The sequence below is a fragment of the Ptiloglossa arizonensis genome, chromosome 6 (assembly GCF_051014685.1).
Source record: "Ptiloglossa arizonensis isolate GNS036 chromosome 6, iyPtiAriz1_principal, whole genome shotgun sequence".
Classification (NCBI taxonomy): Eukaryota; Metazoa; Arthropoda; class Insecta; order Hymenoptera; family Colletidae; genus Ptiloglossa; species Ptiloglossa arizonensis.
Window position 1 is genome coordinate 2,399,910 of NC_135053.1, and position 27,634 is coordinate 2,427,543.

General features: G+C 33.4%; 2 protein-coding genes and 1 long non-coding RNA gene across 10 annotated transcripts; 1 reads left to right on the top strand and 2 right to left on the bottom strand.

The window, feature by feature from the left end:
• Positions 1 to 454: 454 nt before the first annotated feature.
• On the bottom strand, positions 455 to 12,815 carry LOC143148357 (uncharacterized). The gene is made up of 43 exons (XM_076314640.1): positions 12,659 to 12,815; positions 11,276 to 11,512; positions 10,922 to 11,210; positions 10,623 to 10,808; positions 10,273 to 10,472; positions 10,026 to 10,182; positions 9,379 to 9,702; positions 9,143 to 9,287; positions 8,936 to 9,067; positions 8,644 to 8,778; positions 8,162 to 8,309; positions 7,926 to 8,108; positions 7,635 to 7,719; positions 7,174 to 7,397; positions 7,037 to 7,058; positions 6,873 to 6,983; positions 6,714 to 6,780; positions 6,492 to 6,567; positions 5,843 to 5,930; positions 5,707 to 5,764; positions 5,602 to 5,657; positions 5,266 to 5,300; positions 5,210 to 5,220; positions 5,093 to 5,120; positions 4,768 to 4,839; positions 4,646 to 4,699; positions 4,485 to 4,573; positions 4,318 to 4,375; positions 4,050 to 4,225; positions 3,947 to 4,000; positions 3,838 to 3,894; positions 3,678 to 3,746; positions 3,423 to 3,475; positions 3,335 to 3,361; positions 3,128 to 3,144; positions 2,865 to 3,071; positions 2,511 to 2,799; positions 2,212 to 2,397; positions 1,862 to 2,061; positions 1,586 to 1,742; positions 1,185 to 1,511; positions 945 to 1,089; positions 455 to 853 (listed from the first exon to the last, which is right to left on the bottom strand). The coding sequence occupies exons 2-43, from the start codon at positions 11,408 to 11,410 to the stop codon at positions 718 to 720; spliced, it is 5,268 nt and encodes a 1,755-aa protein (XP_076170755.1). The 5' UTR covers positions 11,411 to 11,512; positions 12,659 to 12,815; the 3' UTR covers positions 455 to 717.
• Positions 12,816 to 14,845: 2,030 nt separating this feature from the next.
• Positions 14,846 to 20,367, top strand: LOC143148562 (uncharacterized). 6 transcript variants are annotated; one of them, XR_012992521.1, is made up of 7 exons: positions 14,846 to 15,437; positions 16,121 to 16,221; positions 16,315 to 16,575; positions 16,688 to 17,137; positions 17,237 to 17,968; positions 18,123 to 19,936; positions 20,026 to 20,367. It is a non-coding gene; the product is annotated as an uncharacterized LOC143148562 (long non-coding RNA). The 6 variants fall into 6 exon arrangements; XR_012992523.1 differs by having other exon boundaries at positions 14,846 to 15,430; XR_012992519.1 differs by having other exon boundaries at positions 16,121 to 16,575.
• Positions 15,805 to 26,203, bottom strand: LOC143148561 (bile salt-activated lipase-like). Of its 3 annotated transcripts, XM_076314999.1 has the most exons (9): positions 25,939 to 26,203; positions 25,610 to 25,850; positions 19,965 to 20,208; positions 19,656 to 19,883; positions 18,943 to 19,168; positions 16,719 to 17,017; positions 16,290 to 16,543; positions 16,054 to 16,198; positions 15,805 to 15,978 (listed from the first exon to the last, which is right to left on the bottom strand). In XM_076314999.1, exons 7-9 carry the CDS (start codon positions 16,396 to 16,398, stop codon positions 15,843 to 15,845), a joined length of 390 nt encoding a protein of 129 aa, XP_076171114.1. In that variant the 5' UTR covers positions 16,399 to 16,543; positions 16,719 to 17,017; positions 18,943 to 19,168; positions 19,656 to 19,883; positions 19,965 to 20,208; positions 25,610 to 25,850; positions 25,939 to 26,203; the 3' UTR covers positions 15,805 to 15,842. The 3 variants fall into 3 exon arrangements, with proteins under 3 accessions (XP_076171114.1, XP_076171113.1, XP_076171115.1); XM_076314998.1 differs by having other exon boundaries at positions 18,943 to 19,883; XM_076315000.1 differs by lacking the exons at positions 18,943 to 19,168; positions 19,656 to 19,883; positions 19,965 to 20,208; positions 25,610 to 25,850; positions 25,939 to 26,203 and having other exon boundaries at positions 16,719 to 17,315.
• Between the last annotated feature and the right edge of the window lie 1,431 nt (positions 26,204 to 27,634).

A 27,634-nucleotide genomic window follows, 5' to 3' on the forward strand; every position in this document is an offset into this window, starting at 1 on the left:
GTTCCATGTGAAGAAAGTTACTTGAAAGAAAAGGTACCAGAAATACACATTTTATACTTCGAATACAATGAGTCCCGCTCGAAGTTATCAATGGAAATATAATGAGTATGTTCTCAAGGACTGGAATCAGATACATGTTTTTATAAAGGATAGACAAAGAGTTTCGCTAATAATTCCGACTTTTATCTTCAAGCGTAATCACTTGTGAACACGATATAATTATAAATATTTATTAGATTTGAGTAGTGATTAAAATTCTACTCAGAGTAGAATCGTATACGATTAATGACAATATTTAATATTTACAACTATATCGAAGAAAGTGTTTATTTCATAACTTTTCCGGCCAATACTACACTGTCAGACAAATAATTTAACTTATGGAATCGATTGCACGTTCACTTCTCATTTATTATATTTTAATTAGCATGGTAGGGTAAATAATACGCTGGTGCGTTATCTAGTACAATTCGAGTACAATTTTATTATCAAATTTTATGTTTAATGATTATGATCCTTTTCTATAAATTATTCATAGTTTTATGACAGACATTGAAAGTAGCATAAATCTTCCGTTTTTGTAATAAATTTAAATAATATACTCGTAAGACGAAAAAATTAATAGGTATATATCTTCAAAGGTTGTACTATATTTTAATAATTAATATAATTACTTAAATTCCATATGAATTTTTACTGTAGATTGGTTTAGAAAGATCATTTGGAACAGAAGATGTGCGGCTGCATGATTAACAGTTCAGATTCTTCACCAATTTCCAAATAATTGAACTTGTCATTCGTTACAGGTTCCCACGTTGTTTTAATTAAATCATTGAGAATTGGTGTAGGATTTCTGTATTAAAAATATTGGATACTTTGTCGTTAAAATTATACCTAGAATGTATTATATAATACATACATATAACATTCTATGGACAACTTACCCCGTTTTAGCGAAGTTTGTCCACATTGTAGTCAGACGTTCTATTATTATTCTGTCTTTTGTATCATTGGCCGGTGGTGCAGGGTTTCCATATTTACAGAGAGGCAAATAAAACAAATATGACAATTCATCCATATGAGCTGCCCCTAAAATTTTTCTTATATTATTTGTATATTATATCTGCCTTTCAGTGTCCTAATACGTATCATATTTATCATACAATAGAAAATAATACGATTACCATTAATGCAACGTTTTACTAGGAGATCCGTGTACGTTGGTTCCCTCCCAAAATGTGAAAACTTGTAAAAGTAAGTAGGCGTGGATGTCCTCCTTACGCGATCTTCAACATGCAACTTCAAGGGAATGCCAAAATAAATATCCGACGCGAATTTTGCAAACAAGTCTATGTTGAATTCATTGGATAGTTGTCCAGAAAAATATCGATCCTTAATCATTTTTAATAATTTTTCTCTTTCCGTGGATTCCAACTTTTCAAATTCCCTTAAAACTTTTACATTCTCGAGTATGTCAAAATTTTTAGATTTTAACTCTTCCATTAATGTATCTGAAACAAGGAAAGCTTGTATTAGAACGATCGAGCTTCTTGATCGTTAAAATATTACATTTCATATAAATTACCATTTAGAAACATAACGGCTTCGTATGCCAAATATCCCATCATAATAGGAATATCGACATCGTTCGAACACAATTTTCCAATTTGCATTGGTAAAACAGGGTTTTCCGCTATTTCGTCGTAATTGACTCCAAAGGGAAAGTTCAAGCTACCGCACATCTATAACACCAAATGCAATCCTATAACCGTTATCTGCGAAAAAATTTCGAGACAATCGTGAAGCACAGTAATGACATTTACGATCCCATGTTACCCACAGGTAACACCAAATGTTTTACCTTCTTTGAATCAATATTCGGTTGAGCTTCGACGATATCCTTTGCTGGCACCCTGCGCAACAATTCAACAATTTCTTCATGATCGGTAGAACTTATACCAAGGAGTTTCGCCAGTTGAAAACCATATTCTGGAAGATTTTGGTCGAAACCCCAAGGACAAAACAAACTTCCACTTTGCATAACGGCTTTGTGAAAAAGCCCTGTGAAAGATCAATAATTTTGTAATGAATTGTAAAAATTTTTATCGTACCGTATCATTTACACGTTTCAACTGTATTATATTTTACGATTCGTTAAAGGATATCATCTAGTTTCACTAATGGTGAATAAGGAACGACGAATAAATATACCTCGTGCACTCGGTGATAAAGTTAAGGCATGCGTTAATACAGCTCCTGCGCTTTGACCGAAAAGGGTGACATTGTTAGGATCTCCTCCAAACTTAGCAATATTTTCCTTGACCCAGTGCAAAGCTGCAATCAAGTCCTTCAAACCTTGATTCCCGGGTGCGGCTCGATGTCCGAGATTCAAGAAACCTTGAAAATTTCAATAGATGCTACGTTTCGGTGTTAATATTTGTAACAATTGTGAAATAAAGGTGACAGAACATTTTTCTAGTTATTGACTTGAAGATGATGATGTAACTAACCGAATGCACCCAATCTATAATTAGCCGCAACGATGACGACATCTTTCGTGAGTAAGTAATCGGGCCTTACAAATCTGTAACTTGCAGTTCCATTTGAGAATCCACCGCCATGGATCCAGAACATAACTGGCTTAGACTGGCTAAGAGAATTGGTGTAGACGTTCAGATAAAGACAATCCTCGGTCCCAATAACATTGTACGGTGGCTGTTCTTCTCTCTGTATACAGATATTGCCCTGACATACAGAGGCATCTCTGATACCCATCCACGGAGAAACTGGCTCCGGATCCTATTTTCGGGAAAAATGTAACGATGAGGACGTAACGAGTTTAATGCAGGTAGTCTCGCTGTTACCTTGAATCTGAGTTTTCCAATGGGAGAAGCCGCAAAAGGAATCTCGTGAAAAGCGATGTAAGAAGAACCGAGACTACTTTTTACGGTAACACCTCGTAATTTACCTTGCTTGACAGTAATTATCGGTTTATACATTGCTGGCAAAATCCACATGAACTTTTTAATACAGCAGTGCACTGTACGTAGCGATTGCACATTTAATACGATCTGTGATTATATTTCCTGGAAGTATACCTCAATTTTATTTATAAATGTTCAAATACCGGTTTCAATATGTTTCCTAATAGACAATACGTTGGCACGGACAATTAAAAAGAGTATAGCTTGTTAGAGCCTATTTCGACACATATGTGACAGTTATGTCGAATATTATCGAATATATGGATTATCTGTATGCGGGAACATTAAATAGATACGAGACTTTGGATGTAATAAACGAGTGAGTTTTTATCGATGTTTTGGACCTTCACCTTCAAGTGTACTAGTATATGTTATCACTAATCACTTGGCAAGTATCGTAGTACGGTCACACAACTCGTTTTGAAATTACAATAGTACGAGATCTGTTTAAAAAGTAATGAGCTACTTGACATGCATGTACTGTACTGTACCTTTAGTGTAAGTACCAGTTCGATTGAGATAACACGAGTAATTTGGCAAGCACACGGAACAATAGCGTTTAATCAAAACATTATTATCAGGTGTTTGTCAATTCTTCTTTGTTGAAATAGGTATGGTAAAATCAAGTCAATTCTCAATCTATTTGAGCGACCCTTGAAGTTAACGAATCATTATGTCAGAAGTCATTTGAACTCGAATTGTCCTGATTTTGCTAACAAAGTATATTCGTAATGAGTAATTGTGTACGTATGTATTGAACTTCTATCGGCATATTAATAACAATAAAATACATTACGATTTCGATCGCTCGATCGTACAAATGTATACACGAGTAATGTAAATATAAAAATACAGTGAACTTGTAAACTTACTCTTTAACTGGGCCCATCTGATGTTGATCTCTGGTTGACTGTTATTTCAAAAGCAGTCTGTCCGCTTATTTAAGCCCCGACTAGACTGACGGGGCGCCTAATTTTCCGTGAACAACCAGCGGACATTTTCTAACAACTTCAACGCTATTGGTGCAAAATGTTCATGGTCAATCGACGGATATTTTCCGTTGACTTTAATGCTATTTGTGGAAAATGTTCATGGACAGTCTGTAAACGCATGTCGTATGTCCACATTGGGATATAGTTAAGACTGAACACTATTTGTCCAAAGACTGTCTCCAGACTTTTTTTTAAACTGTCGCCATCTAATCTGTATGATAAATTTATATACATAACAAGGAGATCTGACTTAAAGGAACAAATTCCATAATAAAAATACCTCACCCGTTACTTTGTTCTTATTTGTCTTTTCTATATATAAAATAGTGCAATTAATTTGCAAAGTAAAAGATTCTAATTTCGAAGTGATTTGCATTCAGTACTACCAAGACCATAAAGCTAGAAAACATTTTATACGAATATCGAAGAAGCGTTTAATTAATGTTCCTTCAATAAGCTATCCTTTCGGAAAATTAAATAACAATCTAGACAGAGTTTTTCCACGAACTTGAAACAGTAGAATATCTCGTACAGTATTGATGTTACGAAAGAAATATGTTTACAAAAATTATTTGATATACAAGTAGATATTATATGCTATAAATAATTTTTCTGTAGATAGTGTGGTGGGAAAGATTTTAAAGTCGAATTAATTTCATTAAATAGAACCCTACACTCGATTATTTCTAATACGATAACATTTGTTGAAACGAATTCAAAGACCTGCTTATGAAGCCATTTAATCTAATGTAAAGTAATGAATTCGTAAATTATTAAGGAATTGGTTAAACGCAAATCGCCAGTTGACGCTTATTCGGCTGCTCGATATAAACATAAGAAGTTTTTATCTGTTCAATTATATGCTAAAAATACAGAACAGAACAAAAGGAAAAAAATAAACACGCTTCTGTCCTTGCAAAACTTCGTAACTTTTGTGATTCGAATTCTCATTCGTATTCGATAATTTGAAACGAATCAGAGCAGGCAGGAAGTTCTGCTTTTATTTACAGCGAGACGTCGAAAAGACGTCTACTTAAAAATTCACGAATTTATTACTTTGTATTACACTAAATAGCCTCATAAGCAGATCTATAATTTTGTCTCAATAAATGCTACCGTATTATGAATAAACGAGTGAAGGGTTCTATTTTAAAAAATTGATATGATATTAAAATCTCTTCCATTACGTTACCCATAGAAAAACTATTTACACCGCACCATTTATTCCTTTACACTAAACAATTCTTGGAAGAACATTCTTTTTATAAAAGTTGTTTTCAATCTCATACGAGGTATTCCACTGTTTGCAGCTCGCGGAAACATCCTGCAAGTTAAAACACGATTAAAAACGAAAACCATCGAAATTTGTAGGTTGATCGTTCAATCTGAATTTTTCTTCTCCTTTATTTTGAATTCATCCATTTCTTAAATTTGAAAACACCATAATTTTTCGTTTAATATATTTATGAAAAATTTTTTTTTTGTCTCGGTCAATATTTTCTTCAATAAAAAAATAATGTACAATAAGAAAATATAAGAGGATTATAGGAAAAGCACAAACCTTACAAAAAATAGTTAAACGTGGACATTCTATGTAAGTTTTTCATTTATTGGTCACAATGTACTGTTTGTATGATACATATTAAAATCAAGACAGCTCATTCTTGCAAATAAAATTTTTCTAAAAAAAAGGCCACTCATTCTTTTGCATAATATATTTTTTTTTATACAAAGTATTCGAAGCTAAACTGATGCTCTCTGTAATGTGAAAATGTATGTAAGCTGATTCTTATGTCAAATGGATAGATTTTGTCCGTACAACAACATATGAAAGCTATCATAATATTTACTAAGAAAAAGTTTTACTCGTGTTTACACATTTAAACATTTTTAATCTAAATTCGTAGTTGTCCAGAAACTGATTAACTTTCGTCCGAAAGATTTTTTCATCAAACTATTGAAAATCTCCAAAAAATCGTAACTACATTTATGTGTCATAAGTGACATACTATATAACTTCTTTTGAAATGAATAAAAAATTCATTTTTATTTATTTCTAAATTATATTTTTATTAAATTATTTTTGTTCCTGGAAAGAATTTTACTTACTTCTACTAGTAATTATATAACTAATGCTTCCCTAGCGTGTTTTAAAAGAATCAGCAAAAATTCTTGTTCTGTATTAGATATGTCGTTTTTCTCTTCTCTTTGGATCACTTGAGAAGCGTTTTCAGTTATTTATCCCCGTACGAGCCCCCAAATAACTGTTGTACTCGTGCGGTATATTGAAGTATATTTAAGAATATTATATATTACAGTGATATTAGTATTAGGCGTAGTGTTGGTGATCAGTTTCGCTTTTCACTAAGGTAGATCGACCGCGTATTAAACTAAGCTAACCGTCTTAATGCCCTCGGCACGCGTCTTTTATCGTCTTTGTTGCTTAAGTCTTATACCGGTCTTTCGTCCTAGTGCGTCTTTTAACTGTCTCGTCTTATTGTCTTCTTATTCATACTGTCCCCGACACACTCTCCGGACATACCCTCGACGTCGTACTCTTACACTCAGGACACACTGTACTCTCCTGAACTCTGGACACACCGTACTGTCAAACGTTCCTTTCGCACTTTATATAGTCATGCCCATTCATTCTCTTTCATTCTATTCCTCAGTCTCTCTCACTTCAGACATTCGGTCAAGTTTGGCCATCCTAATCGTTCGTCTTTTCCAAACATACTTCACTTTCTCCGAGCCACATGTATTCTCTTTCATCCCCATTACACTCGGTCGTCGCGCAAGACCCCCTGTAAAGGAATACTCGGGCCTATCATAAAAGCTGGCGGACAGATCGGCACCAAATGTTTACCCTGACCCAGGTCTATCCGCACGTGCTAACTTGTTGTTCCAAGCGGACTCGGAAAATCCGATACTACAAATATAACTAATGTATTATCTCTCTCTATCTCGTTACCTTCTTCGTCAGTCAGTCCACATGTGTCTGTAACCACTGCGACGAATAGCGAACTGGAATTGAATATGTACATTAGAAAATAGGTGTACCCTTTCCACTTTTCTCGCATTCCTGCCATAGAAATTCAAGACAGCGGTAAGCTATACGAACATGCAACCCTACGCGAGGGACTGAGGCCGACGAAAGAGGATTGGTCGTTGGGACAGTTGAGTTTTCAGGCAATGACCGATATAAAGCAGATCCAACGTTTGTTTATCGTCTCAGCAACCATCCTAGATGACAAGTGCACCAAGTCTATGCCTCTCGCATTCCCCGAGATGACAATAATCTCCTTACCTAGGTCACGTAGGCCCAGAATGGGAACTACTATATAAACGGGACCGTAACATTGAACGGGATTAGTGTAGCATAGTGTTTCGTTCAAAGAAAACAGTGTGTCTCTGATCGAGTCTCATTGTTGACAGTTGTCGATAAACGTTGTAGATTAGTGTTAAATGTAGTCGCGATAGTTTTACGCATATACTCTAATCATAATAATAATAATCATTCATTTCATATTTATTTTCCATAATAATGTGACGTATATAAGAAAAGAAAATTTTCAAGTGGACGACCATAGTTTCAAATGCAAGTGGTATATACGCTCAAGCGATCAAATAGTGTGATATTGGAATTTTTCGTTCTCACTTGGACCTGCTTCGAGTGCAGGCCTAGAAGAATGTACTGCATGCGGTAAACGCTTGGGCGCCGGTCTGTCGCCAGATGAGAGAGACTGAGGATTAGAATGAAAGGGAATGAATGCGTGTGAAGATATAAGATTTGAAGGAAGAGCGTTTAGGGAAGTTTTTAGTCATTTTCAGTCTTTGGCAGGCATTGAGAGTCCTTGTTGGAAAAGAACGTCGTGTCGCGTAAAGAAGGAATAGCGTAGTCAGCGTAGTCAGTGTAGTCAGCGTAGTCAGCGTAGTCAGTGTAGTCAGCGTAGTCAGCGTAGTCATCGTAGTCATCGTAGTCATCGTAGTCATCGTAGTCATCGTAGTCATCGTAGTCATCGTAGTCATCGTAGTCATCGTAGTCATCGTAGTCATCGTAGTCATCGTAGTCATCGTAGTCATCGTAGTCATTCGTAGTCATCGTAGTCAGTGTGACGGGACAAACTCTAATCTGTCATTTATTGGTGAAGGATTCGAGTGTGAATCCAAACTAAGAACTTTTACTTGAAATTCGGAATCGAGAAACAGTGGCTTAAAACGGACAGCGTAACGACGTAGCGACAGGAAGACTTCTGTAATGTACGGGCTGAAAAGTTTCACACGTCTAGTTTTCGGAGTAAGTCTTATCGGGAGGGCGTTCGTCGAATTCGAGCTTGACAATCGGAATGCACTGGCAGCGTTCCGGATGGACCGAGTTGATGAAGCCATTCGTAGAAATTAAGTATCGAGAGTCGTTACATCGCGTAGTCAGCGTAGTCAGTGTACTCAGCGTAGTCAGCGTATAGTAGTGTCAGCGTAGTGAGCGTTGTAAGCGTAGTTAGCGTAGTCATTAATTGTGTGATTTGTTAATATTTTGTTCCTACCACTACATCATTCGATACACGTCCATCCTAGAACTGTATTCACCCTTATTCTATAACCATCATCACTAACTTATTAAATAAAATTCCTACAATAGCGACTCACTTAGGATAACTATAAATTACTCAAATTGCATCGCATTTAGTTTTATTTTCATCGAAAAATCACACTCGTATGTTACAAATACTTTGATTAAGTTTGTGGCCATTAAATGCAGACCGATAGCTTCTTTCAAATCAACACTCGGCTCGCGGAAGTAGCTACGATCGATTAGTTTTATATTCCATTATGGAATAGCAACAGGATATTTTAACACACTTGGTTTCTCGTTTAATTCATTTGCACCGGAAACTATGAAAAATGTGATATGACATATTCGTCCGTGATATTTATTGTAAACTTGATCGAAACATTCACTTGTAGCCTAACGCATCCTCTTCACTGACTAACAACTCAAGTTCGTCTCCAATGTCCAAATAATTCAAATTATCTTTCGTTGCGGGTTTCCAAGTGATTTTGATTAAATTATCGTGAACTGGTGTAGGGTTTCTACATTAAAAATATATCGTACATCAACGTTAAAATCAAGCATGAAATTTAGCTAAAACTCCTTTGTTAACGTACCCTGTCTTTGCAAAATTGGTCCACATCGTAGTTAAACGTTCCATTGTAACTCTATCTTTTGTCCCAGACGCTGGTGGTGCGGGGTTTGAAGCTTTACAAAGAGGTTGATAAAACAGATACGATAATTCGTCCATGTGAGACGGCCCTGCAATTAATTTTATGTCACATGTATGTTTCAATGTCTAAATGTGCATTCGATTCGTCAGATAATTGTGATTGGAAAACAATGTGATTACCATTGACGATACGTTTTGTTACGAGGTCCGCATATGTAGTTTCCTTCCCGAAATAAGAAAATTTGAAAAAGTAATTAGGCGCGGATGTTCTTTTTACACGATCTAACATGTACAATTTATTCGAGACGCCAAAGTAAATATCTGTCAAACAAGTTAGAAATTTCTCCATTGTATGTTGTTGGACTGGTTGTCCATTTAAATATCGATCCTTCATAGTTTTTATTAACTCTTCTCTTTCTGTGGGTCCTAATCCGTTCAATGTTCCTGCAACATTGATAAAATCCGAGAGGTGACGGTTATATTTTTTCACCGCTTCCGGTCCATCTGAAATAAAAAACACATGTATGAACACATATACTGTTTCAACAATTCAAATATTATTTCACATAATAATCACCACTAAGAGTGGAAGAGAATATGAGAAAGGGGAGGAAGGGAAATCGAAGTTAGGAACAGCAGAAATATTAAGCAAAGCAGTGAGAATGGACGAAGTGTTGGTAGAAGTCTGGAAAAAGATTCTATAAAAGTGTATGCTAGGTTAAGGTTGTAAGTGTAAGTTACGTTAAGGTTGATTATACGTAGGAAACAGATGTAATCCAAGAAGGGGAACAATAAAATCTATTACTACTCCTAATAATAATAATCACCAGTGCAAAACATGGCTATATCGTACGCCGCATGTCCGCTCATAATGGGAATATCGTCGTCGTTTGAATGTAATTCCTCTATTTTCAGCGGGAACAGAGGATTTTCCGCGAATTCATCGTAATTTACTCCAAAAGGTATTACAAATAGAGTCTTCTCCTGTAAAATGACGAAGAAAACTTAACTTATGCGTTATACGTTTGGAAGTTAGCCAATAGCCATGACACTTAGGAAGGAAAAACATTTTACTTGTTCTGTAAGAAGAGACGCTTGAACTTTGGCAATTTCTTTATCGGACAGTTTTCGCATCGATTCGACAATTTCATTGGGATCGGTAGATGTTATTCCAAAACGCGACGCAAGTTTAAAACATCGTTCTGAAGAATTTTTTTTGAAACCCCAAGGACAAAACAAACTTCCACTTTGCATAACGGCTTTGTGAAAAAGCCCTGTGAAAGAACAATAATTTTGTAATGAATTGTAAAAATTTTCATCGTACCGTATCATTTACACGTTTCAACTGTATTATATTTTACGATTCGTTAAAGGATATCATCTAGTTTCACTAATGGTGAATAAGGAACGACGAATAAATATACCTCGTGCATTCGGTGATAAAGTTAAGGCATGCGTTAATACAGCTCCTGCGCTTTGACCGAAAAGGGTGACATTGTTAGGATCTCCTCCAAACTTAGCAATATTTTCCTTGACCCAGTGCAAAGCTGCAATCAAGTCCTTCAAACCTTGATTCCCGGGTGCGGCTCGATGTCCGAGATTCAAGAAACCTTGAAAATTTCAATAGATGCTACGTTTCGGTGTTAATATTTGTAACAATTGTGAAATAAAGGTGACAGAACATTTTTCTAGTTATTGACTTGAAGATGATGATGTAACTAACCGAATGCACCCAATCTATAATTAGCCGCAACGATGACGACATCTTTCGTGAGTAAGTAATCGGGCCTTACAAATCTGTAACTTGCAGTTCCATTTGAGAATCCACCGCCATGGATCCAGAACATAACTGGCTTAGACTGGCTAAGAGAATTGGTGTAGACGTTCAGATAAAGACAATCCTCGGTCCCAATAGTATTGTACGGTGGTTGTTCTATCATCTGTATACAAATTTTTCCACTACAAACGGTGCAGTCTCTGACATCCATCCACGGAGAAACTGGCTCCGGATCCTATTTTCGGAAAAAATGTAACGATGAGGACGTAACGAGTTTAATGTAGGTAGTCTCGCTGTTACCTTGAATCTGAGTTTTCCAATGGGAGAAGCCGCAAAAGGGATCTCGTGAAAAGCGATGTAAGAAGAACCGAGACTACTTTTTACGGCAGAACCTCGTACTTTACCTTGCTTGATAGTAACTATTGGTTTATACATTGTTGGCAAAATCCACGTGAACTTTTTAATAGAGCAGTGCACTGTACGTAGCGATTGCACACTTAATGCGTCCTGTGTTTATACTTCCTGGAAATGTCCCTCCTGGAAACCACAGAAGATGTTACTATTCATAAATCTACTGGTTCTTATTAATTAATCAAAACATTATTATCATGCGTTTCTCAGTTCTTCTTTGCTAAGATAAACAGGGTAAAATTATGTCAATTCTCAAACTACATGGGCGATCTCCTACTCCTCACAGTCAGAAATCTAAGTAGCAGAATCTGTCTTGCTTGGTACGGAGTGAACGATTTAATTTAATACTTTCTTGCCTGCCCATACGACGTACGGAAATTCTAAATTCTTCAAACTTCTTGAAACGTTCATAGACTCGGAAAAGTAATCAGTACAAGCTTGCAACGCTTCCACTCCATCGTCTTAAACAACAAAAATTCACACGAGCACAATTATGTTAGATGTAATATTTATATTGGATAGAAACTATCCTTAAAAAACGTGGCTCCATTGTTTGACAAGTATCCAAATTAGTAATGTAGGTTTTTCTGTTAATTTATTGTAATTTACTCCAAAGATCATTTCAAATGTAATCTCTTGTAGAACGATAAGGGCATCTTAACTTATGCCTGTCATGTATTGGGAATGGCACGAAAATGATAACACTCAACAAAAGAATCCCTTTTGCCTGTTTTGCAAAAAGGAATGGTTGAGCTTTTGCGATTTCCTTTCCGAATAGCTTTTGCAACCATTCAACAATTCTTCATGGATCGGTATCTGTTATCTCAAGATGCGACCTAAGTCTAAAACCTCGTTCTATACTACTTCGACCAAAAACCCAAGAACTTGACAAATTTCTGCTTTGCAGAAATAGCAAATGACGTGTTCAAACGATGTTAATATTCCCATTATGACGGGACGTCTATAATACGATGTGACAATGTTTTTCAGTGGCGATTATCATGCGAAGCATTATTTTAACTTTTGAAACACTTGGTCGTACTAGTGAAGATGACGAGAAACGAGATGAAACTTACTGCTAGAAGTTCGGATGTAAATGTGGTACTAACACGACGACTTCTCCTCATTTCTTCTAACTCTTTTTCACACACTATTCTTTTCTTTGAATACAGGTTGCCATTGACAAAATACAAAGGCGATCGAATCTTGTGCACTGTGCACAAGAGGTACCGAGTGACTGTCATATAACGAGACATTATCCTATGTTCTTACCTTGAATCTGAGTTTTCCAATGGTATGTCGTAGAAAACAAACTAAGAAGGTCCTAGTACATTTAACATCTCCTCGTAGTTCACTTTACTTTGTAATAATTTTCTAGTAAATGAAATATCTACACAAGAATATTCTAAAGACAACCCGTCTCGTTCGAATTTGCTGTTACGAATAAGTAGTATGCAACGTGAGATTGCACTATTTATACATTCTTGTAAGGATGATAAATGGAAATATATTTAAATGAAGGTTAAACTGTTTCTTTATTTTTTGTATCACGTGAGAGTTTACCTATTGGTCAGGTAAAGAAGACTACGTGTACGATAAACCTTAATGATGGTATTGATCACTTTTCGGAATAAGTTGTCATTAATTTTGTTAAAATATATTTGTTCAAATTTCTTGTAGGGTCGTTGCAATTTAAACTACAGCACCTTATCCTTCTCAAAACACGGTTCGATCGGATTAAGCCACATCCCATCTCGAATTGTTCATTTACCAGACACGACTAGTTTTTATTCATCTTTGCGAAAGTTACCTTAAGCTGTCATTTTTTTATAGATTAACTATAAAAATATATGCTGTTAATAAACTAATTAAGAAAAACGAAGAGTAGGAACATTAACTGTTACAAATTGTAAAAGAGTATGGACATCGCTTTCCTGATTGTAATACGGAATCACTTTTGCGATTGACACAGTGTAAACAACAATTCAATGCTAAAAACATTCAATTTTACTTTCATTTTCGTTAATCATTTATTATCATTTAGTATCTGAACGACTCAACCTGAGTACAAAAACGTAACTCATGTAACAAATTAAAAATTGTACTTCGAAGAATTCCCCGAATTTGAATAATCTCACCTCTTTTAATAATTGCTATGCCAGCATTAAAAAATGGACGCTCAGCAAGACTTTTTGGTTCTCCCACTCAACGATATAATACGTTTTGTTCGACTGCCTTTGTAGCGTCACTCGTATTTTAATTTTGTTTTTTGACAATGAACGTACATACATACTCTGTGTAGGGATTAAATTTTTATTTGTTAATGTTTCGCATCACTAATGTTGTAGAGTTATCGCAAATTATAATATAATACCAAAAAAACGTTTCTATTCGCAGTATAGATAAGTTATGTCTGTTTTAAAAATATCTTCCAAAATATATGAAATATTTCAAACTTATTTACGCCAGTCTGTATACTTAATGTACCAAGTCCAGTTTATGGTAAGGAAAAAATGACAAATATTGCATACGTTTTGCATTTATATTCCATATTCGCCAGAAATACATCAAATCTGCATATTGCAACGGGCACTCCAAAAAAAGGTATTTTGATCACTTACCATATCAATAGCTTACTGGACACGCGTTGTATGTCCACGTTTCATCGAATTCGAGTTTTCATATGCAATAAATAGCTCTGGACAGTTTCTTTGTGTTGTATAAATATCATATACCTATCTATTTTATGAATATGTGAAAAATAATATTTTCATGTATTGTATGTCCTCGTTATTCCTCTCTATAAACGTCGTATGTCCGTCACTCAGGATATACATATATACTTTGATTGTGCATGAAAATTCTATTCGTACAATATATTATGTCCATTAATATACAGTATCCATTAATATACAGTTCGATAACACGATTAGAATAAGTTTTATTTATCTTAAGCGGTGTTTGTCAAAAATGAGTTTAATTGAAAATTACAACATAGGTACTTTTTAAAGAGAAAAACTTTAAAGAAACTAATAATACTTGTGATAATACTAAAATAATAATTAATGAAGAACTCGATTCCGACAGTAACAGTATTTGCTTTGGTAAAGTTACCAATTAGTGTGAAAATATTACCTAATAATCCCAATGATAATACAAATTATTTACTCTATAGTGGTGATAACAGAAGAGAAAGAAAATGAAGTAGAAAAGCTAATCCACTTAATTATCGGTACATTTTAGCGAAACCGATCACAACTTACTCCGAAAATTGATCGACACCATCATTAAGGCCTACTGTACACGTTGTGTTCACCTGACCAAAACTCCCACCTTGCGTACAAATGATACAAGAAATAAACAACCAACGTAGCCTTCGTTTAAATTCCTTCTCATCATTATGTATAAATAATGAATCTCACGTTGCATATCACTTATTCGCGATAGCAAATTCGAACGAGGCGGGTTGTCTTTAAAACATTCTCGTGTAGACATTTCATTTACTGCATATGGTATTAATATTGCAAGTTTTCTAAGTGAAATTAAAATTGCATTAGCAATATACTGATTGTGTATAGTACTCTCGAAGGTAAAGGCTTGGGAAACATTGAACGAACCGATAATTACAAAGTGAAGTAAAGTACGAGGAGATGCTATCAAATGTATATCAGGACCTTCTTAGATTGCTTTGTACGAGATAACATTGGAAAATTCAGATTTAAGATAATAGACGTATCTAAATACAATAATATTTCGTTGCACGATCGCCACTAGAAACTCGGAACACCTTTGCAACATTCACAGTGCGCGCGATCACCTTGGTATTTTGCCAATGGCAGCCAGTAATCGAAGAAAAGAACAGTGTGTGAAAACAGTAAAAAGAAATGAGGAAAGAAGAAAAGCTTATCCTGTTAAAATCAGGAATCGAACGAAACTGTTCACATTTGTGTCATTTAATGGCGAATCGATCACATTTTACACAAACAATGAGATATTGAGAGAACGATGCTCCCCGCTCTCAACTAGACAACCGTGGTTTCAAATGTGAGTGGTACGTACGGTCAAACGATCAAATAACGGCTCACTTAGCATAACTAAAAATTACTCAAATTGCATCGTATTTGGTTTTATTTTCATAGAAACGACACATTAATATGTGATAATACGTGTTTTTATTCGAATACAATAAAAAATGTTTAAATTTTAACGTGTCATTAAATCTTCAATGTTTAAAGTGTCGACAGGAATTTTTGACACTTCCAGTTTCTCATATACCTAATTTGTTCAAGGAAATGTGAAAAATGTGATATGAAGAAGGGGTTATTTTAAACGGGTTTAACAGGAAAAGTTCTATATTTAGGTCATTATCTTCAATTGGAAAAGTATAAAAGTGATGCGTGAAAAAGTATAACAACACATTCGTCCGTGATATTTATTGTAAACTTGATCGAAACATTCACTTGTAGCCTAACGCATCCTCTTCACTGACTAACAACTCAAGTTCGTCTCCAATGTCCAAATAATTCAAATTATCTTTCGTTGCCGGTTTCCAAGTGATTTTGATTAAATTATCGTGAACTGGTGTAGGGTTTCTACATTAAAAATATATCGTACATCAATGTTAAAATCAAGCATGGAATTTATCTAAAGCTCCCTTGTTGACATACCCTGTCTTTGCAAAATTGGTCCACATCGTAGTTAAACGTTCCATTGTAACTCTATCTTTTGTCCCAGACGCTGGTGGTGCTGGGTTTGAAGCTTTACAAAGAGGTTGATAAAACAGATACGATAATTCGTCCATGTGAGACGGCCCTGCAATTGATTTTATGTCACATGTATGTTTCAATGTCTAAATGTGCATTCGATTCGTCAGATAATTGTGATTGGAAAACAATATGATTACCATTGATGATACGTTTTGTTATGAGGTCCGCATATGTAGTTTCCTTCCCGAAATAAGAAAATTTGAAAAAGTAACTAGGCACGAATGTTCTCTTTACACGATCCACCATGTACTATTTATTCGGGATGTCAAAAAAAAATATCTGTCAAACAAATTAGAAGTTTGCCCAATGCATGTCTCTGTATTGGTTGTCCATTGAAATACCGATCCTTGATAGTTTTTAATAACTCTTCTCTGTGTGTGGGATCTAATTTCTTCAATACACCAACAATATTCACAAAACTGGGTAAATTATTGTTGTACTTTTCAATCCCTTTCGATTCGTAGCAAAAGATGCTACGTTTCGGTGTTAGTATTTGTAATAATTGTGAAATTAAGGTGACAGAACATTCTTCTAGTTATTGACTTGAAGATGATGATGTAACTAACCGAATGTACCCAATCTGTAATTGGCTGCAACGATGACGACATCTTTCGTGAGTAAGTAATCGGGCCTTACAAGTCTGTAACATGCAGTTCCTGTTGATAATCCACCGCCATGGACCCAGAACTGGCTTAGGCTGTCCAAGAGAATTGGTATAGACGTTCAAGTAAAGACAATCCTCGGTCCCAATAACATTGTACGGTGGCTGTTTTATCGCCTGGGTACAAATTTTTCCAGTGCAAACAGTACAGTCTTTGACACCCATCCATGGAGTAGATCGTCCAGGATCCTATTTTTACTGATTCTATAATGAACCTTTAAATAATAAGCTAAACTTGTTAGATTGTGTTTTACAATTAACATACGAGCTGTACTGGATATACTAGTAATCAACATAAACACGTGCTTTGGGCATTAAAAAAATGTATGCATCCAGTAATACTATTACTAAATGTTTATATATACATGCATAAGAGATAATGCTGCTTGTTTAATATGTTCTAAAATAATATTTTTCTTCAAGGAATATAACATCAGGGGACACTACTTACAAAATGGTTTTTGGTATTGTACAAAACTAATGTAATAAGACTCGAAATAAAGTAAAAACTATTTGAACGTGAACTAAAAATTTGAAATCGACACTTGGAATCGAAAAATGACTCATTTTTTGATTTTGAGAAAATGAAATCCAGTTGAGAAATATGTATATTGAGAAAATATAAGGATTTCACAAAGGGATTCAATGTTCGAACTGTTCTCCAAATATTTAATGACTTTTTATACGTTCTTCGATTACTTCGAAAATATAATGATATTTTGTAATGAATTTCGATTAATTAACTTGTTCAACTGTTAATACAGTACGTATCAAATGAAGCAAGCACCTAGTTATGACGCTGACCATGTAAATGACAGCTGAGATTTTGAATTCCAAGTTGCAGTATCATCACATAATATTGATTTTTTATTTGATTGAAAAATACCAAATTGTTATGAAACCAATTAACACCATTTTACTGAAAACGAAACTGAATTCGCAACATTCAAACAGTTTAAAATATTTTGTATATGTATTAATTGACAAAAGTAGAACCGTATTGGCAGCCATAATTTCACACTCATGTGTCATTTGGGTGCAAAGTAGATGCAATATGGTACTTCAAGCTTCAATTTATCTGCCCACCGAGTTTCTTGTTAATTAATTTGAAGACGGTTCAATATCCGAAGACGACAAAATGTATTATAAATATACGTAAGTTTAATTATTATTTGAACGCATTTGTGATAACTTTTCCTTTGCATTTTCATTTCCAAGCGATGCCAAAAATGGATATTTTTTAACATCCTCCTTTTTCACTTAATGACTTAAATTTCAAAGCTGACTAATTTCTTTATACAAATTCCAGAACATGATACAAGTCAAAATATGATCGTTTTGAAATCAAAATATAGAAATGTAGGAATGATCGAGGTATCACAAGCAGATTCATCTTGAACATATCTCGTTGCATAATGATTTCAATGTACTGGTTCTCGATTCATCTATTAAAAATAAATCAAGTTATTTTACAAAATATTCTGAAATTGAAATAATTGTTAAAAATGAAAATTTAGCGGATTATGATAATAATGGTGGTGAAATGATTCAATTTGCAAAAGTTCAGTGACAAGCGAAATACTATTTTAATTGATCGTCATGAAGAAAGCATCACTCATCGAAACTCTATCTATTTTAACATATTTAACTCGTTGAAAAAGTGAGGGACTTGGACAACAGTTAGAAAAATAACTTCAGATATTATCTGTACACTGGCTAAACATGGATTGGCTTTTCAAAAAATAGAAAAATATTCAGTTCATTGCAAAATGAACATTTTAACACTAACAGTTTGAGCTCATTAGTCAGTTTGAACCATTTTTAGTAAGTGACTTCCGTCGATACATTTCACTTTACATTTTATTTTATACAAGTGGTTAAGAAATTGTGTGTTACATTGCAGTGAATTCCTTGCATAAGAAAGTCTCTAAATTTTTTAAATACTTAGGACCTTTGAGAGTTTTAATTTAGCTCTACGTATTAAACACATGATTCAAGTTGTATATCATCTTGAATTAAATGAATTAAACTTTTTACGATTTCAAATTTTGTTGTTACGTAAAATACTTTTTACGTAATTTCAAAAAATTGATTTATTCGGTCTAGTAAATTTAAATAATATCTGTTACCTTGAATCGAAGATTTCCAATGGGAGGAGCGGCGTAAGGTATCTCGTAAAAAGCAATATAGGAAGAATCCAAAACGCCTTTAACGGTGATACCTCGTAGTTTACCTTTCTCTACACTAACTATCGGTTTCTACATTGTTGATTAAATTCGTAAGAACTAAACAATACTTCGATACACTCTGGCTAGGAATTTTGCTCTTGAGTTAATCTTTACTCCTGTCGCGACCCTGAATATTTTTGATTTAATATTTAATTATTATATATTTTTATATAGTTTAACATTCTTTCAAAATATTCTAACGTAAATACGTTATGCACAAAATGAGATATCTACGATATATATCATCGATTGTCTGTTACGAGCGAGTTTTATATCGCGAATGAGTGAATCACGTTATGAGATGCACTATTTATACATTTATAAAATGCATAAATGGGAATTAGTTTCTTCCAAAATGAACTTTAATGTAGTTTTTATTGACCACTTTGATCTTTTCTTTGAAGCAAATGTATGTTACGATTCGTGATTGTGTCGTATATAATGATGTACGTTATTAATGTGATATGAGAATACATTAAATAAGAATTTCATTCAATTTTTTCCTTGTTATAAAAGATAGAGAAAAAATTTGTTTAATATTTTTATATATAATTTAGTCCCCTTTAAGATTTATTTAGACCTTTTTAACGTAAACAGCGTTCAATCAAACGAACCATTTATCCATAAATCGTACTTCAGCTGAGTCGAGAGTGATAAGAAAAAACTCATATTCGTCGTTTTTGACTCTACGACTCGTACATTAAAATTGTTAGTGGCAAGGGAAATTTGATATGGCTATACGCAAGTCACGAAGAATTTGGATTCTGAACCGACCAAATCCACTCACACAACCTCCACATAATGTTCCTGGAGCTACTTCACCTAACATTCGTCAGTGTAACCTATAAGGAATCACAAACGGGTGAATGGTGATCATAAGCGACGTCACTTAAGCGTAAATCGCCAATTTTAATGAAACTTACATATAATATAGTTCTTAGAAAAGTATTTGACACGTATTTTTTTTTATTTTCCATTTTCTAGATCTAGGGGGTGAGCTATTTCTGGCATCAATTGGAAGGTCTTGACTTCACTAATATTTGATTTCAGCAAGATGGTGCTTCTTATCGCACAGCGAATGAAACAATGGCATCATGCGATTTGACACCTTTGGACTTTTTTCTTTGGGGTCGCGTCACAGGTAAGGTTTATGCCAACAATCCAGAGCTGAAAGGCAACATCGATCGCGTCATTAGTGAAATTGATCTGAATTTGTGCGAAAACGTCGTGAAAAATTTTGAGAAAAGATCGGTGGTCTGTAAAAGAAAAGCCGAGGCGGCCATTTGGAAGATATCTTGTTCCATTATTAACTCCCAAGTTTGTAGTTTTAAATAAAGAAAATATATCAAGATTACTTAGACCGTTTGAGTTTCATTCAAATGTTCGTTGCCAAATAATTGTATAAAATTTAAAATTTGTAACGTTTGTTATCAAATAGTTGTATATAATTTGAAATTTGTAGTGTCTGTTGCTAAATAATTGTTCAAATTTATGAATTTGCAATAATTAAGATATGATATCTATACGTATTTATTATGGATCGTAAAAGCGTTACAGATGAATCTTCGATTGCAAGGCAAACCGTTGGATTATTACAAATACAGATTTATTTAAATCGATGTCGCGAACATATATTAACAGGAAACATACTTCGTAGTTTCCTCGATAGTAATCGAGTTCACGTTAAGTATAATTACTTATTCTAACGGTAACTAATCTTGATACCTGTCGGACATTTATGTATTACATATAGCTTACAAGATGAATGGAGACTACAGTATTGAAAGTATGAGTAATCATGGTGAAAGATGATACACAAACATAAGTTGAACTTTAATTTTAGGTTATTGCACGACTCTTAGAAGACTCTGTTAGAAGATAAGTAAAAAAATATAATACACGTATAAAAATATATCCTTCCACTAAAGAAAACAAAGTTGACTTTTGCACTTACTTTGCATCTAAGCCTAGCATTAGCCAAATTAGTAGAAGTTAGCAGTGAGAATAAAAGATCGAATAGCGAATATTAATAGAGTAACAAAAAACTAATACTGCCTTTCGTTTAAACAATTATTGAGGCTTCCTTTTTCCTGCAGCAGTAATCTTAAAACAATTGATTACACACTAAAAGATTAGGCTTCCAGTACCATTTAACTATAGCAAAAGTAAAATCGATATCTTAATTAGGTTCTGAGAAAACAACTTGTAAAACTTTATTCGACATACATACATACAATATATTTCTACTTTCTTTTGTTTGATCGAACGAATTTTGATCGTAACAATTACGAAGTTAACAATATAGAGATTGACAATGACTTCAGTAGTTTGAGGCATAAATATAATGTAACTCCACACAGTTATTTACATTGGAAAACTTACAATGTAATTTAGCAACTAAAAAAATGTAGAATACTTAAATATTGGAACATTTTGTTCATTTCTATTTCAATAAATGAAGTTTAATATGAAAAAAAGTAATTATTTTCTTATACGAAAATTCTTTTATTCGGTTACTTTTGTATCCTACTATAATTAGTATGAATACGAAAAGCTCTACTGTATTATTTAAATATATATGTACCTAGCACGCATCTAATTCTATCATTTGAAATGTTTCGCTTTTTTTAATAACATTGAAAAATGTTTAAAATAAATATTGAATGCTTTCTAGGGGGATATAATTATATTACAAAAAATTTATACAAATTTGTCGTCATTAATTTTCTTGTACATGACCGCATAAGGAATCTCTTAAACTAATGGTCTTTAGTATAAATGCATAATTTGGCACGTAATTTTGTATGGAGAGTAACGAGCTGCATCAATTAGTGGGAGACGAGATTATTCGTGCCTACTACTGGAGCATAAATCCTGATAACTGACAGAAACAGTAATCGCAGCATCAAAGCCACGAGTTTACACAGATGAAACTTGTTTAGTTACATATTCTATCAGTAAAGGCTTCAAGAATTAATAAATAACCAAGGCCAAGTCGAATACTGACGTAAGCGGTTGCAAAATAGATACATTTAATCGAAACATAATTCCTTCATAAAAATTCAAAACTATTAATAGTTAGCTTATTACTGCGTACAAGGGTATAGTTACCGTATATAAATTATACTAACGAGGTTGTAAGGTTTAGCAGTACTAAACACGTAAAATAATTTACACTTTTACTTATTACAAAATTGATTCCCCTCTTCTAATCCTTCGAATCTTTTTTCCTGTTAAATAAAAAATTATATATATTTTCATAGAATGAAAACTCCATATATAAATTATCAATAGTTTATTCGAAACTATCGGAAACTATCAATGGTGGTAACTATTGATAATTTACCGGTTCTACCGATTGGCAATCATACATTTACTTCTAAACACAGCTTCAGATAATTTCCGTGGCGCAAAGATAAAATTATGTACGTAATGTCCTATCTGAACATGACATGAGTGAAATGGCATGTCAGTCAATGTAAATAATTATTTAAGTTTTCCCCGCTATCTTTGTTTCTTTTCGTGAACTCCTAACACGCACTATACACGGATCACGTTTATAAGTATGTCTGCAGAATGTCCCAATTTTTCTACAAAATTTTCTACAAGCAAAATTAAGAAAAAAAATGTTATACGAAGTGAGAAAGGTTAGGGATTAGAATGAAAAGGAATGTATGCGTGCGAGAATATAGGGTGCGCCAGGAACGTGTTTTTTTTCCCTTTTTTTTAAGTATTTGTATAGTATTCTACAATCAATTCCTCCTAGGGAATTATAAGCAAAAGCGTTGGAGTTAGCAATTAATATGGGTGAAAACTTATAAGTTACAGTTGTACATAGTGTATATTGGCATTGGTTTAAATTATGTAATAAATCTGCTCACCAGATTTAATCGAGTGAACCTTTTTAATCGAGAAGAATGGAACGCCTGGATTAAGTTGGCAGCTAGAGGGTTTTTGTCACACGCTAGTTGTTTTATGCGGCATTGACTAAATTGTGATATTTCTTGTTTAATTAGAGGCATTGATAGATCTCAATGAATTATTTCGCTTGAGATGTACCATACAGTGTTACATACGTTTCGCAGAGTGACAAATAAATAAAAAAAATTGAATGTTTGTAATATTTCAATATTTTAATTAGTGGCTGTGCACCATAGTTGTATGCCATAAGTCCAGTCTGGTTTAAGGATAACTTTATATGTATATAAATAAATTGTTTTCAAACTTCAGCTTGAAACGTCTGCCTATCATTCAGTATAGTTCTTTTACTTCGTTTTTTATTACACCGGGTCCATTTTGACCCATGTAATGTTTACGTCCTTGAAATAAACAAATAAATAATTTATAAATGTAAAACTTCATTTGAAACACACATAATTGAACGAGAATTAATGAAATTCAAACGTTGGGTCAGAACATACTCGTGACTCGATGTCGAGGGTTAATTACGCACCTTGTGTCGATTATATTACATATCACAAACGAGATATAAAGCCGCGTACCCATATGTTTCAGCATTTATCATACAACAAAGCTGAAAACTCAAGCTATCCATTTACCATTCGTGTGGTAAAGAAAGTGTATACATAATATATTGAAAACGTAAAATATGAATATATAAACCAGAAATACATTAAATCCGCAGTGTGATAATTAAACAAGTGATAAACTTGATGTAACGTATTATTTAATATTAGAAATTACTTGTTGACGAGGTAATTTGATTCATAGGCAGGGTATGTGTAACTTCTGCATTTAAACTTGAGCTATTCATTGCAGTTTGTAATAAATAATCGTAATATTTTTTTAACTAAACCTTTGCCTAAAAAAATATTTAAAATATTTAAACACCCTCAAACAAGCCTACGGAGATATCGTTCGTACAAAATCAATCGCTCCTTTTTCAAAAAATTTTACACCATGGAGAATAGTAACTATATAATTAAAGCAAGAAAAATACACAGGCTTAAACACGAAGGAACTGGTAGTTCACATCACACTCTCGGAAGACAGATTAAGCAGAAAGTAAACCAAATAATATATTGAAAAATAAACCAGAAGAAAATTTCTTCGTTTTACTTCACTTAATGAAAAAACTCGTAAATAATTAAAAAAAAAATAAAATCACTACAAGAAGTCAGAATTTCAATTCTCTGCAAAGACTCTTTTTTTACCCCCATTTTTTTGTTTTAACGACGAGACTCGGTTACCCTCCGCAGTATAGTATTGTCAATGTTGAAAGATTCATCATTTTGTACAAAAAACACTTTCTTTAAGAAAACGAGTATACGAGAATAGATGAATGGAGCGATTTCGTTGTAAACACACGACGAAAAGAAGAATTGATAAGATGTACGCAACAGAGGACATCGATATAATTTCGACTTATTGTTAGATTAACGTGATGCAACATCTATCGATTTCTAACTGTCAATGAAATTTATTCGATCTTTTTCAATTTCATAACTGCTTTTTTATTCTCACTGATCCAGGTAGCCCTTTCTTCACATACGTTCGAATATCACCATTTTACATCCACGTTTACTTTGTCATTCTCATAGTTAAGATTTACAATATTTATTTTCCCCGTTTCAATACGGATAAAGTATACCAATTGGAATTCTTGTTCTTTATTTATTTTATTTATTGCCACATTCGATATCTAGCAAAAAAAAATAATCTCGTGGCGAGTATTATAGTTTAATAAACGGATAATTTTATATTACATCTATTAAAAAGTAAGTATGTGTGGACGTAATTTTCAATCGTCTTTTCTTATCTTTTGCTTTGCGCCGTTTGCGAGTTATTCGTCTAATTTACCACAAAATTGTTTTAATCAAGTTCATGAAGTTATTACAATGAAAATCATCCCAAATATGAATGTCTTTTAATGATTTTCAGTTACTCGTCTAACTCATGGTCACCGGTTCGCATGCGGTCTTAATATTATCATTGTGATGTGGTGTGTCATTTCTTTATTACAAATATTTGACACACTATCGTGGAATATCTAAAGTTCCTTTAGCCGAAATACACTGCTTTTGCCAAATTGGTCTACATCGTAGATAGATGGTTTTCATTATAATTCCACTTTCCTTAGATATATTGATAGCACAGGGTTTTTAACTTCACAAAAAAGCGAATAAAACAGGTATGATATTCGTCCATCTAAGAAGACCCTAACATTTGATTTTATATTCAATGTTTAAATGTGTATCATATTCGTCTCATAATAGTAACTAAAACAATACGATCGACGAGGCCTTTTACAAGAACATCTGCGTATATATTTTCCTTTGCAATATTTGAAAATCTGCAAAAATAATTAAACGTGGATATCTTTTTTACGCGATCCTTTACCTAAAATTTCATCAAAATTACAAAATAAACATCTGGCATGAAATATAGAAAACAAATCAATTTTAACTCTATTGATCGGTCGTCTACTGAAATACCGATTCTTGACAATTTTTAATAATTTCTTTATCCTGTAAGCTTCAGATTTATCGAACCTCCTATGTTACTTACATAATAGAGTAATTATTGTAAACTTTCATCACTTACTCACCAATATCTGAAAGAATAAAATTTCATAAGCGCAGAACCGACGGACGGTTTTACACGTTAAAATTTTATTTTTCAAATAAAATTACCATTAGCAAATAGTGCTATATAGTGTGTTAAATATTCAACCATAATAAGAATATTCACATCGTTTGAACATAATTATTCAATCAGTAATGGTAAACAGAGTTTTCTGCTGCCTTATCGTACTTAAGCCCAAAGAGAACGTTGCAAGTATCGAACTCCTACAGAATAATAAATGAAACTTAAGTTCTATGTGTTAAGAATTGCATGTTTAATAGTCTGGAAGCACAGTTACGTAAAATGATTTACCTCTTTTATTCTTTTGTAAGAATAGAAAACCAAAAGTTGACAATGTTATCCATGAGCCAGATTCCGCAATAACTTCTTCGAGACTCCTAGATTTGATTCCAAGGAGAGATGCAAGTTTGAAATTGCATTCTGGATAAGTTTGACGAAAACACCAAAGACACGACAAATGTTTAATAAGAAAAGAATTTCGCGTACATCGGAAAATTCTTCGAGTTCATACAATCTAACTTCTCTTAATAGCTGCTATGCCAATACTGTCCAAAAGAAGCCACGTGAGACTTTTTGGTTCTCTCCCCCCCCCCCCCCCCAAACACGAGAATACAAACACCGAGTACAGCGTATGCGAAGTTCGTTACGAAGACAATGGTGTAGTTTAGTTTGATTGCTCTTTTAGAGCTACGCGTTTTTTTTTTATTTTTTTTTTTAGACAATATAGATATTTTAGTGGAAGGTAAGATAGATTAGAAGGAGAAGCAAGCACACGAGAGACTCCTATATTAGATAGCGCTGAACTACTACGTGCATAGGGTCTCTTTTGTTGCGTAATTTATATAAATTTTTATTCTCTGCCTCAAGATATTTAAAACTAAAAACAATTTGTTAAACTTTTATTTAATTAATGTTTAAGAATTACCACAGATTATAATTTAACACTAAAGACGTTTTTAAGTACGATATAAAGAAATAATAATTCCATTAAAACATTCCTTCCAAGGTATATGAAATACATAAAACACTTTTGCGTCAATTTATACGTAGTGTACCAAGTCCATTTTATAGGAACAAAAAAAGTACCAATACATAAACTCTTACATACTATTGTATCTTATGAATTATATTCTGCGTATGTTTTGCATATATTTTCCATAGTAGCATACGTTAGAAATACATAAAATTTACTGTGTTATTTTAGTAATCACAACCAGGTTATCGATGAAAAATGTGATACTTTGAAAAAACGAAAATAATTAGCCGAAACAAATGAAATCTTGCTTATTTTCGTCGCTAAGGTAAATATAAAAACATAAGTATATGGGTCTGTTTCAAATACTGATAATTTTTACTTGTATTGCGAGTAAAAATTGAAGACATTCGGTAAACAGGTCGACAGCTTTCGTAAAATATGAAAATGTAATTACAAAATTATAGCTTTCCATTTCAACACTTACACTTTTGTCATTATTTAAGTTTGCTTTGTAGAGTTTTTATCCATATTAATATCTAATTGTTTTGAAGGTACAATTTATCCCAGTTGTAGTAGTAATTTATGCAATGGTAATTGTTGCCTTCCAGCTGAAAAGTAGATTTAGGTTACGTATACATTACAACGAAAAAAATGTAAAATAATCTACATAATTTGAATATGTCGCAGCAGAAAACTAAAATCTATTTATTATCGAGTAATTATTCAAAACTAATATAAAATATCCAAAGAGTATACAGAGTGTTAAACAAAATAGGTTCAGAACTTACAAGGTGGTGGAAGAAATAAGTCCTAATTCACAGGGGTTGAAAAATGAATACTCGAAATTATAAACAATTTTCTGTTTCGTTGATAATACTTTTTTTCACCCAGAATCCCAAGTATATGGAAATTCCCTGATGAATAATGAGGGAAAATTGTATATATACAACGTTTCCAGACTTGACGTTTTGGAAATAATTTTGAACGACGTTAAAAGATTTTTGTTTATCT